General features: G+C 44.8%; 1 protein-coding gene across 1 annotated transcript; it reads left to right on the plus strand.

Annotated features, from left to right (window-relative positions):
* Positions 1 to 74: 74 nt before the first annotated feature.
* On the plus strand, positions 75 to 11,487 carry LOC119401495 (uncharacterized). Its single transcript, XM_037668345.2, has 5 exons — positions 75 to 267; positions 4,462 to 4,782; positions 6,526 to 6,672; positions 8,116 to 8,274; positions 10,770 to 11,487. The coding sequence occupies exons 1-5, from the start codon at positions 178 to 180 to the stop codon at positions 10,992 to 10,994; spliced, it is 942 nt and encodes a 313-aa protein (XP_037524273.1). The 5' UTR covers positions 75 to 177; the 3' UTR covers positions 10,995 to 11,487.
* The last annotated feature ends 1,384 nt before the right edge of the window (positions 11,488 to 12,871 follow it).

Below are 12,871 nucleotides of genomic sequence, written 5' to 3' on the forward strand. Positions count from 1 at the left end.
AGCAACGTAACAGTACATGTAGACCAACAATGTGCAAAGCCCAAAGGCACTTTCCTAGAGGGCAGCACAATACACCTGCATCGGTTACCATGTCTTGCCAGTTTCTCTAGTACTTCATTGTTGTTTTTTTTATTTTGAGCTGCCGCCTTTTCCTTGTGAAGTTGTTATGGTGGTGCAATGGGAATGCGGTGTCCGATCAAGTATTTCAACCGCGTAAACTTGTTCAGAACACTCGGACCTTTTCAAGATGCGTGCGCGTTTGAAGGAGTAAGTGAATACGCTCTCTGATGTCTCTTGTCCGCTTCAGTATCGGCAGTATTGATTCGTTTATGCGATCACTTTCGCTTGGCGGCCACTCTCTACGATCGCGACCTTGCAAACTGGCACGTCTACCTGCCGGCGACAGCTGCTTTAGCGTGTTAAAGGTCACTAAACATTCTTAACTGTCAGCACCTAGCCGGCGTCGGTGTTAAAATGGGACACGCGCGTTTGTTTCCTGATCACCGTCTTGACAAGAGTCTTCACAGTTTCGATTGTAGTACTCGCGTCCATCTGTGATCATATCACTTTTTCCGTATTCAGCAAGTGCGAGCAGCTTGCCTTAAAATATTTTCAAGTGTTTTAAACGATTAAGTCGGGTAATAAGCAGCTGATCATACCTGTAGTGCTACCGTCGCGACATAAGGAATGACACGCTCACATCCTTTAACGTGTGTACATTTTGATTGACGTTTAGAAACATTATTCGCACTGATGAGTACGATTAGCACGGGCACTTCGTTTACAACACATGGGACGCTGTCTTGACTGACGCTGTATTCTTTAAATAAATGGCAAGTTTTCAGGGGCGGAGGCTAAACACGTGAAGGACATGACGGTAGAGGTGATGTGCTGGTTATCACCTTGCTTGCTTGGTTATCATCGCTGAACCTGCTGTTTGAACGAGGTCTTCCAAGAACACGGGCCGCGGCAGTCCATTGAAACTATATTCTCAATTTTTTTTTTTATGTCGAAACTAGTGCAAAATAAGCTAACAAGGTCTCAAATAATATAAAGTACAGAGATAACCAAGAACCAATCGCAATAATTTACCTAAAATCGCGAAAAACGCTTCCGAAACATCCAGCTGATACCCGCGCCGCGCAAGAGAGGGCGCCACCGCCTCGGCAAGCGCGCGATTGCCAAGGAAATAGCTGGATTGCCCGTGCTGTGCACTTCCTCAGGTTTCGTGGTAGTGGAGCTGCATTAAGCACGGGATTTAGAACTACAAGACATACACAAGAACAAAATTAGCGCAGGATTTTTAATCTGGCCTGCCTTTCACCTTCGGTTGGCAAACACCGCGCGATTACGTGGAAGCGACTGAGAAGCAATTCGCGGTATGCTGACGATCAAACTGTACGTTGCACGTCGAAAGCTTTATTCAAAAGGTGACAGTGCTGCAGCCATGGTTCACAACAAAAGGAAGAGAGAGAAACGGGAGATGGGAAAGGCAGGGAGGCTTAAAGAAGGAAAAATACAGTATGCTAAACTGCAGTGGCAAACGGGAAGGGAGGTTGGAAGAAAGTGAGGGAGAAACCGGGAGCACAGACATGCCATCACAGCTGCTCACAATTGCCACTGACTGTCACTGTGTGCTAGCTTTGTTTTAGCTACTACATCTGCTTGTGCATGGCTAGCTGTCTTTAAACAGTGCAACAGTGTCTTCGTCACCCGCAGCTGTGATGACCTGGGAGCACTGGCACAGCCAATGCTCCCCCGGAAAATTTTCGATTTTGCATGTTTGTATGTAACACATAGACGTACATAATCGGTTGCACACTTCCCGGCACCATCCTGGTTGGAGCCACCTGGTTGAGCTAGCGGACCCTCCAGTCCCATCCAGCCTCTGCCACTTTTAGACCAAAATAAAGCTCATACTCACACTCACTGAACCCCTCTCAAAAAAATTAAAAAATTCTGGCTACACCCCTATCTGTGAGGTTAAGATTTCAAGATAGTTTCCGCTGACATCGGTTTTTGATCAAAGCAAGCTAGTGCAACTATGAGCAATCATCTGCACATTGTAAGAGGAAAAACACAAATGTGCTGAAGGGTCTTCTCGTGACCATAGTCATCGCACAAGGCATTCCGGCCGTTACAACACGAAGTTCAAGACTTTGTAAGCACACAAGTTCCTGGCATTCCAAATGTAAATTCTCAAATGATATAAATGAATGTCAAGTCTGCTGTCAGAATGGATAATGATACGTGACACTAAGAGGCAGGAGGACGGCAGAGTGGATCAACAATGGTGGCTGATGTCGTAGTTAGCATTACTAGGGGTGAGCGAATAGTGAAATTTCATCTTGAATCGAATAGTGCCGAATAGTGGCCAGAAATATCGAATCGAATAGTACATTTACACGAAATGTGTACCGCCGGTTGCGGCAAGACAAAGGAAAAATCAGGGACGCTACGGCGTGCTGACCGCTTCATTACGCACTTGTTCGGGAGCGGCTTTTGTTTGAGCTTTTATGAGCGCAAAAGCATGTTGATAGAAGAGCCACCATTCCAGTCAGCAGCGCCACTCCTAACGTCCTAACAGCTAACAGAAAGGGGTACAGCGGTAATGTTGTGCTTCATCACCATGGGTGCTCCGGGCCCAAAAATCCTCGGGCGCCCGTTCACAGCAGCGTTTTAACTGTGCGCCGGAACGATGGGAGTTTCTGAACGAGTGGTGCAGTGCGGCAGTGGCGACTGCCCCCCAGCGTGAACAAATTTTTATATGCAAGGCCAATCACCGAGGGTTTCACAGGCAAACGTCAGGTCATTTTACGGCGCTTGTGGCATATGCGACCGAACTACGCAAGAAGTCCGTGCCTTCGTTTCGGGACCGAAGTTGTGAATTACTTGACAGTTTTCTCATGTGCTTTTCTGCATGCAGAAATGACATAATCTCTTCTAAGATCAACATGTGTGCGCTTTTGAGCCAGGATGTCGGTGAAAGTTTAACGAAAGGCGGTGCAATCGTTAATTTTAACCACCCCACCCTAACCAAGTTGTATCGTTAGCCTTTGTGGCGTTTTAGGTATTCGTCCTATCGAATTATTCGAAACTTCAAATACTAGCTATTCGAAAGTCGAATCGAATTATTCGATTAGGAACTGTTCTATTCGAATTCGAAACTCGAATATTCGCACACCCCTAGACATTACCACTTTGAGACGCTATGTACACACTTGTGTACGCCACTTGTTTTTGCTATTTGTATAACCTAGGGGCTAAGAAAGAGCAAGATATATCGAGCTTTTGATGAATTGAACCTCCTTCATGATAAATCTGTCTTTGTTTAACTTCATTTTACAGTGTACTATTGCATATAGTCACTTTGCTGAAGGCACTACCACATTCGACGAGTTTTTTGACTTGCCACTTCCTGTGAGCTATGTTAAAAGTATAAACTTGCTCAAAATGGACATAACTAAAAATGGATTTGCACTATATTCTAGGCTGAGATTTCCTTCTGTTTATGCCAAAACAGAGCATGAATGACTTCAGGATAATTAGATATTTAATTACAACTTATTCATGATTGGTAACTATAACACACATAAATTAACATATTATGACATTATTTTTGTTCCAATAAAATACTGAGTGCCTTGAAATAATGTTGTATCGATTTGACACATTTACAGACAGTTCTTCATAGGTGGCATCTGAAAGGGTTAACCAAAAAAACTGAGCTGGGCAGGCTACACAATGCATAGGACAGGTAGCTAACCTGTGGTCAATTAGAGCAATGGAATGAGTACCAATGCATGGGAAGTGCTGCCAAAAACATCGTAAAGATAGGTTGGATGACGAAAGTGGGAAACTTGAAGAAAGTGGGAAACTTGCAGGCATATAAAATGGAATTGGCTCACACAGGACAGGGTAAATTGTAGACCATTGGAGAGGGCTTCATCTAGCAGCAGACATAAAAATTTGCTGCTGCTGATGGAGGTGAAAAAACCATGTTCAACTGTGTTGACTCAGTACAGAAATACCTATGGTACCCAAAAATGGTGGCAAACGTCTGTCCATTTTCTGAAGAAAAAAAAAACGCCGCACGAGTAAAACGAAGACAAGAAAGAGAGGGAAGACGCGTAGCACTGTGTGTCTTGCCTCTCTTTCTTGTCTTCATCTTTTTTGTGCACTGTTTGTTTTTTTTTTTTAAACAATGACCACGCACCAACTAGCCCAACTTGCCATTTTGGTACTCCATACCTAACCACCATTAAACGCAAAATGTTGTGCACTAAACGGTGGTCAAGTCTGCGGGGATTTGTTGATGGACTTAACACCCTCCATGTTTCATTGGAACACTGTTGGAATGTGTACAGGCTACGTCTTGTTGGAATGTGTACACGCTGTGTAAATGTGACCCGACATCTGTCGTATTCACCCTCTGCACGAAAAAAAAATAATAATACACAGGTTGGCGTCCGGAGGATATCCTTCGGCCAGCAGTACACCCGCGAGCAGCAGGACCAGATCCTGAGGGTGCTGAACACCTCTTCCGAGAAGGAGCTGCGTAAGCTGTCCATCAGCCCGCTGAACGTCATGCGCATCCTGCACCACCGCGAGGAGAACAGCGGCTTCGCCAGCATGGAGCACGTGGGTGCCATCGACGGCCTGCAGACGCGCGGCCTGGCCCGCATCTGCGAGGCCATCCTGTACGGAAAGAAGCCACAGGAAAAGAGGCCGCCCGACCGGGGAAACAGCATCATCCCACACATATCGCTGGACAGGATAGAGGTGGGAGGACCTTCGTTGCCGTGGTAACGATTGTGCACTTCTGTACTCTGTTAGGACTTCAAGGGACACTAAAGGCAAATAACAATTTATGTCAGAGCGAAAGCTCAATGTATGGCAACGTCTAAAACAGCAATATTGTCAACAGCATTGCCTTACTTACCGAAAAATTAAGCTAAATGTATCACACGATGAGGGCCATGAGCGGGAAATTTTGGAAATGATCCCGATGACGTGAGAGAGTCCGACTAGAATTAATCACTCTTTATCAAACTAGCTGCAATAAAAAAAGAACCTTCTGTGCATCAAGAGACGTAATAAAATGCTGCTTGTTCGTTTCTGTTTGATTCATGGAAAAAAGAACCTCTTTGGCGTCGCCATGGGGAACGGCGCATGGTTCAAAGGTTCCGTTTTTGCCGAGCTGCGCTTTGCCCGGCGCCCTGCTTCACACACGCGGTCGCGTCTCAGTGGTAGTTTCGGGATCGCGTACTGTTAAACGTTGTCAAACATTGAACTTTTACTCTGACATAAATTTGTTATTTGCCTTTAGTGTCCTTTTAAGAGTTAAAAGGTTCGTCATTACTACCTAAAACGTTATGTTTGGCCAAGCAACAATGCCAGAGTCCCTGACGAAATTTACCGGTATGTTCAAGTTTCCGATCTGTAAACAGCGACACGAATGTGCGTCTATATGGGAAAGTCACCCATGTGAAACGCTTAAAGAGTGCTTGATGTCACGAAAATCAGTAAGCGCTATTGGATGGAGCGTTTATCCAAATTCTGTGTGGGAGGGACAGTGATTGTGGTGGGCGGAGCTGCCATATTTTCTTAGGTTGTTACCGAGTATAGAGATTGTTAGAAGGACTAAGGGGTGAGCTAGGCGAGTTGGAACAGTTGAGTCGTATTGAACAAATGGTTGCCGTTGGTTGGTCGTGGCGGAATAGCCTCCAGGAAGAATGTAGACCTGTGCTTCTAATCAAATACTTTATTGAATACTCACGCATTTACTGCTTTTACTAAACGGGAGGGAATCCTCATTTGAAATTTCATGTGTTATGACAAGGGGGAAAAGACGTTCAAGTGTTCCGACAATTTGTGACAACTCAGATGCAACCTCGAGGCACTACGCTGTAAAAGTACTAAGAAATCGTGCACTTTAGATAAAAAAAATCTCAGAACTTGGGTACCTAGGAACCTCTGCTGCAGGATTCTGTAGCAGAGAGCAGGTTGGAAAAAAAAAAATGGCGGTAAAGGGGGGGGGGGGTGCTTCCTCGGTCGTTGCCGCGCATTTCAAATCTTCCGAAAAGGCCAAGGGGGCACTTGCCCGAGATTTTACGGTAGGCATTCTAAGATATTTTGAAACGGCCAGTGTTATGCACACAGACGTTCCTTGCCTTGCGGCGCAATATCCATTGAGAAGTGAAGCTTGGCTAGCGATTGAGAAGGCGGATGTGAACAGGGCCCAATTAGGCTACTCAATCCTCGATATAACGAATTATCGGTTATAACGAAGTAAACGAAGAATAGTCTTGTGATATACACAGTGTTAAAATATACATTTATAACGAATTTTTGGATATAACGAACTTATTTTCATGTCAGGTGTGACTGTTATAATGAGGTTTGAGTGTATTGCGTTCTACTCTTTCTTGAAGGCAAAGCTCAAGGGTCCTCGAAGTTAATTTTTTTTTTGTTGGTGTTAAACTATGGACATGCATTTACCGTTATGTCCCTGTGACCTTTCAGAGCGTCACCGACATATTGGCCGTAGACGTGAGTCCGCCGTTCATGACGTGGGCCCACGTGACGCGGGACAACTTCGTGCTTGCCCTCGATCGAGTGCAGTTCCTCGACGACAAGACGCGGCCACACCTGTACAACTACTACGATGCAGTGAGTATTGTCGTGTGGTCGTTTTTATATACATAGAAACAGACTGGTTAACTATGTGCTGTAGCGGTTAGCATGGTTTTGTCTCATCAGCTGAGTAACAGTGTTTGTATGACATTGTAAAGTTAAAGGGACACTAAACAGAAAATTTTTCCCGTATTGGTAAATTACTCTTTCACAATATCAAAATCACCACGCTTGCCAGGAGAAGGCGCTTGCTTAGCGGGAAAACGCACAAAAAGAGGATATAGGTGGCAATGCTTCCTTGACATTTCCTTACCGTACCAATCACTGTGACGTCATGGATTTTATGCCATCTACTAGAGCCTATGTAATTCCTAATCGGTAAAAATGAAGTGGATTGCTCTCCGAGAGTGCCAGGGAAATAATGTACCAAGTTTCAGAAAATTTCGTTCAGTCAATGTGGCCAAAACATGATGACAACATATTGAAATTTGCGACGTCACCTGTGGAGATTCTGGTGCGAAATTTAAAAATTAAACGACCTGGATTTTTTCTTCTATTAATAAAGCTACGAAATTGATGACAATAGAGTTTTCAAAGCATAATTTATCAGTCTAAACAGATTCATTGTTTCACGTTAGTGTCCGTGAACTATTAAATTGAGAACATGGAAAACACTTGTGCAAACGTATTAAAAATGCTGAAGAGAAATTGGGTGCATGTGAACTCATTGCATGTAGCATGCCTGTTGCAAGTCGTGTTCTTCAAGAGAGCAGCACAACTTAACATGTCAGCGGTGTACATCACACAAGCTGAAACCCAATGTACTATAACCAAAATTTGTCAATATCTTACACAACATATCCTCTTATATCAGGCATGGAGCTTACTTCTGTTTGAAGGTTTTTTTAATGTATGATGCTTTATGACTGTGTTGGGCAACCAGAGGCCTTCTGCTAAATAAGAAGCAATTTATGAAACAACATTTCATTGAACTGGAGGTATAACTGCATTAGTGTTTTGCCACTTAATTAACAAAGTTATGGAGGTTAACTTTGTGACATCATGGTAATTTTCTTTGGGCAAATGTCCACTTGTGGGATCGTGAATTCTGCATTGTTTCAATTCGCACTAATGTAGATGAATAACCATTGTACATTTGATGTACAGCCTAGTTTGCTGAACCCGGGTTTGTGTAATATGGTTTGACCGTTTTTTGATCACATCCTTGACTAGTGCACTTGTCTAAATTTAAATTCTGGTATTTTTATGACCATAAGTGCGATGTGCTTACGAGGCAAGTCACAGTGAGGGACATTGCATTAATATTGTTCACCCTTGTTTTCTAATTAACGTGCTCTTAAATCTAAGCACATAGGGGTTCTTGCATTCCACTCCCACCAAAGTGAAGCCACGGTGGGTGGCCGAGAATCGGACCCGCGACCTCGTGCTGCACGTTTTAAGTCGTCGCTCCACTTTCAGGTGCAGCAGGTGCTGAAACAGTTGCCGTCTGCTAGTCTCTACGTGGTTGAACAGAAGGCGCAGCGGCACAAGGGCGAAGTCGCACAAAGCCAGAGTCAGCTGACTGTGCAAGCCATGATGGTGGCCCTGCTGAGCCATGGCAAGCAGCTACAACCGCAGGTCAGTTTCACCGGGATGGACACAGATGGCGCAACAAGGCATCACGACGCATAAAGCCCCTGAAAGATGTAAAGTAGCGCCCACTGCATCCCTTCGCCTCTGCCTCCTCTCCTAGCAGTTGCAGCAGTGCCTCTAAGGTGTCCACCAAGAAACTGCAGATTTTTCCCGCTGTAGTGAAAAGAGTTTCTTTCCACTGGTGTAACCGTTTTTGCCATCACTGGCGCAGCAGGTTGGCGTACCGAAGTGTGCACAATCACCGTACAGACAGACTCAAGTGCAATCGACCACACACTGTGCACCATTGAAGTACACAACTCAGAAGCAGACAAGAAGACGCTTGCACAACCTTCTTTTAGAAGCTAGTGTGTCTCGTTTGAAAACGAGTGATTTCTTAGTGCTGCCAGGTTTGCAGTGGTGCTGCCATCAGGAGCAAACACTTTCGTGTGGTCTCTTGATTTTGACCATATATTTTTACACTTTCAGGCGCCATGAAAATGTGCCATTTGCCTCTGTATACATTACACCATTGTAGTTGTCCATTTCGTGGACCTTTCCCACTGCACCACTTAGAACCGCATCGCCCTCGTGCGTTCAAGCAGGAAAATACTTTTACAGTGTGGTGCTTCGGGGTTGCATTCCGAGCTTTCACAAATTGTCAGAAGATTTGAAGAATGACTCTCCCCCCTTGTCATAATAAGACATGAAATTTCACACGAGGATTCCCTCCGGTTGAGTAAAAACATTAAGTGCATGCGTATTCAATAAAGCATTTCATTAGAAGAACAGGTGTGCATTCTTTATTCTTAGCAACTCTTCTGCCGATATCTTGAGTTTCGGTCTGCGACTAAGCAAGGGCCCTCCCTCCAAATCTTGTCAGATTATCTTTCACCATTGGGGGGGGGGGGGGGGTGCGTGCTTGCTCCGGATTTTACGGTAAATCTAATTTTAGGGCTAACGCGACCACAGAATCGGAGTTAATGCACGGCTTCTGAGATCCCCCTGGCCAAAAGCAGATCTCAGGAGGCTGTGTTCATTGCATTGAAGCACATTTCGTTCCTCTCATTTGTGTCGAGAGTTGCGAAAGCTCTGCGACATCGAAATTACGTTGCAGAAGAAGAACCGGAATCGGGGTGTGCTCTGTTCGTCAAGCTCCAACCACTCGACGGCGGCCGAAATGGACAGTCCACTAAATGGACAGTTTGAAAATAGCTCCCCAGGATGTAGAGTCACCATGCAGGTTCTTTAGCGAGCCAGAGTTGCGCCTTCATTTTCCATACACCATTTCGTGCCCCAAATGTGGTCACACAATTCTCAAAAACGACCAGCGTGATGTAGCGAAAGTGCCACTGAGATCCAGGTTATCACAGTTGGCGAGGGTAGCGCCAGAAATTCACCGCCATTTAGCGCTTTCTTCGATAACCGAAATCCAGATGACCTCCATAAGAAATCAGTCTGATTTGTCTTCTTTTAGCGAGAAGACCACATGATAAACACCTTTATAGTATCTCTATTGTAGTTTATGCTCGTTCACCGCTGCTGATAGGCACGTTTTTCAAAAGATGGTGCCATCAAATGGTGCCCAAGTTGAGAAATCGGCAGACACAGTGGAATATTTCTCTGCAGTAAGAATTATTTTTTAATCATGCCTTGGTGCCGTTTCACCCATAGAGTTTCCTACAATTACCTAGAGGGAACTCTGGCACTGCGATCGTTCAGCCACCATCGGAATGATGGGTAGTACACGGATTTGCCTAATCTTCGTGCTTACGGCTTCGAACGCACTTGTGGCTTTGTTTATTGCTGTGTTTTGGCGTTCGTTTCGGATAAAAGAATGGACCGTTGTGAACTTCGTGACCAGATTTGAATTGGTGAGCCTAAAAAGGTTAAAGTAGTGAAGTGGCACTGCTGAATTTTGCCGAACTTCGTCTTGCGACAAAGCAGATGCAGGCGACGCGGAGCCAAACGGAGCCGAAAGAACGAAGTTGAGACAAATCCGTATACTACCCATCATTCCCATGCTGGCTGAAGCACCATGTGTTGAAGCTCCCATAGACACTAGCGCCAGAGTTCCCTCTAGTGTGTCTATAAAAAACTCTGCGGTTTCACCAACAAGCATACTTGCAAACTTCAAAGCACTTACACATTCCCTCTGATAAAGGTGACAGGATATATTAGCTGACATCAAGTGAAAGAAATGGACCTGGGCTAGCCATGTAATGCCTAGGACAGACAGCCGGTTTGTCAGAGCAACAGAATGGTCACCAGGGAATGGGAAACGCAGTCGAGGTAGGCAGAGAGTTAGATGGAGTGATGAAATTAAGAAGTTCACAGCAATAAAATGGAATCTGGATACGGTAAAGTGCAGATAATTGGGAGACGTCTTCGTCCTGCAGTGGACCTAAATAGGTTGAAAATGATCGTGGTGATGACAAGCACAAGTCGCACTGCAAAGTGGATGCATTTTCTTATGCAGTTTCTGCGTTGTTTCACCGCAGGTGGTTTCTATCAAGTCGTCCGCCATCACGAACCTCTTCAACCTCAACGTCGGCAGCGAGCGTGTGTCCGGACAGGGCACCCTCAAGAAACTGGTGGAAGACGGCACCATCAGCTTCCAGGGGAACCTGAAGGGCGTCTACTTTAAGGAGACGCCCGTCAACAGAGAACACTACTGTGGGGTCCTGCTATTGGCCAGGGCGTTCTACATGCTCGCCATGACGTGAAACTACATCAACGCCAGGATGTTAATAATATATCCCCGTCTGCGAGGTCAACCACATCTAGGGGGAACGCTTCGCTGCTACAAGAGAACCTAGCTCATATGTTTAAAAAAAAAACCACGGTACAAAACTTACTATCTGGCAGATACATACAATCCGAATTCACCTAAATGTTGGCACCAGGAAGTCCAATGAAAAGCAAACGTATGAACGCAGTTCTACTGTGTTTAATACAGTTTAACTAGAACATTTCGTCTACTTCAAGGAGATAATGAGCCTAATAACAAAACTCCCCCCAAACAATGATGTCAGTAAATCAGTTTTTTTCAGTTTTATGCTAAACACCAACTGCTATGAGCTTTTGAATACTTAGAGGTTCCTCCTAAAAGTGGTCGACCTTGTACGCAACTCTAGGAGATGTACAAATTTGAGGGTCGTTGTGCTTTGTGAGCGCATGCAGCAACTAATTGTTACAATAAAATGATGTTTCAATGGACTAGTACTGACGTTTACGACTTGTCATTTTTTTTTAAGTGTAGAAAGTTTGAATCCTAAGAGCCTTCGTTATGTGGATGTGCATATGAACCAGTTTTGATTCCAGTGTCGAGGAACTGGTTTAAGTTGTCGTGTCATGATAGGAGACGACTGTTGCACATGACAGCAGTTTACTGATGTTCCATACACAGTTCTGAGATGTGCCAATCATTCGTAAGCGTTAAGTAATAAGTACTTAGTAAGTGCTTAGTAAGTAAGTAATAAATAGCAAACACTTATGCATCACTGTTGCGAACTTTTCAGAGGAGATTCATTGTGGAAGTTATTTTTCCAATTTCAAGAGTTTGCTTTTGTACGTAGTAGTAACAAAATGGTGTCAACAATACACAAAGAAATATGACTTGTGTAGGAAGTGTAGCAACAAAAGATGAAATAGCCAATGCGTAAATAATATGGCATTTAAATAAATCGAGGCCATGCCCGGCACAAGAAATCACCACACACAGGCGAGGTCTATCACTCGTAGTCATGGCAACACAAATGTAAATTACCATATGCCAGACCCTTGCAAGGGTTGCACCTCTTGCAAGTATTGCACTTGGCAGCCAAAAATATCCTGAAAAGAAAATTTCAATGAAATGGCACGAACTGGGCAGCAGGAATCCCGCCACTGTTTTGCCCGTAGGCCTTTAGTGTGTGGTGCGGAGTGTTGCTGGAAGTGGGTATAAAGAGTATCGGGAATTCTGAATGCAACGGATGACACCAAAGATGACAAGGGGGTTTATTGTAGTCACTGTCAGATTCTGCCATATTGTCGAATTTCGTAATGGCGGAATTTTAAACCAATCAGAGAGGTCGTAGCAACCCTCTGGGCCAATCAGAGTTTACCAGTGGTGGAAGTTTACATCATGGTGGAATTTGACAGTGTCCAGAATAGCACCGACGGTCCACAAATCTACCTGTGAAACAAGTGTAAGCCACAGTGGTGGTGAGAGCAAAGATGAATAGTGAAGTACAGGGTGTGAATAAATGGTCGAATTACCTAAGTGATTACGTAAAGATAACACTTCCTTTTGTGGTGGTGGGCAGGCATTGAGGATCGCAGTACAGTTCATAAAGGCGGGGAAAAAAATGTCGTGGTTTAACGCGGTTAAACCAAACTTGTCAAAAATAGCAGGAACTACCATGGAAAGCATGTTGCGGCGGTGGCGCCCCGACGCGGCAAGTGGCGGTGCACTGTTTACAATTCTCTTCACACTGCTGGCGCAGGAGTCACGTCAGTTGAGGTCTCGAGGCACGCACTCCTGCGGGGTCACGGCTCTCACCGACCAATAGAGAGGGGGGTGCGAGATAGGAGAACAAACCGATACCGCACATGTCCGTTG

Source organism: Rhipicephalus sanguineus, chromosome 8 (genome assembly GCF_013339695.2).
Source record: "Rhipicephalus sanguineus isolate Rsan-2018 chromosome 8, BIME_Rsan_1.4, whole genome shotgun sequence".
In the NCBI taxonomy this organism is placed as follows: Eukaryota; Metazoa; Arthropoda; class Arachnida; order Ixodida; family Ixodidae; genus Rhipicephalus; species Rhipicephalus sanguineus.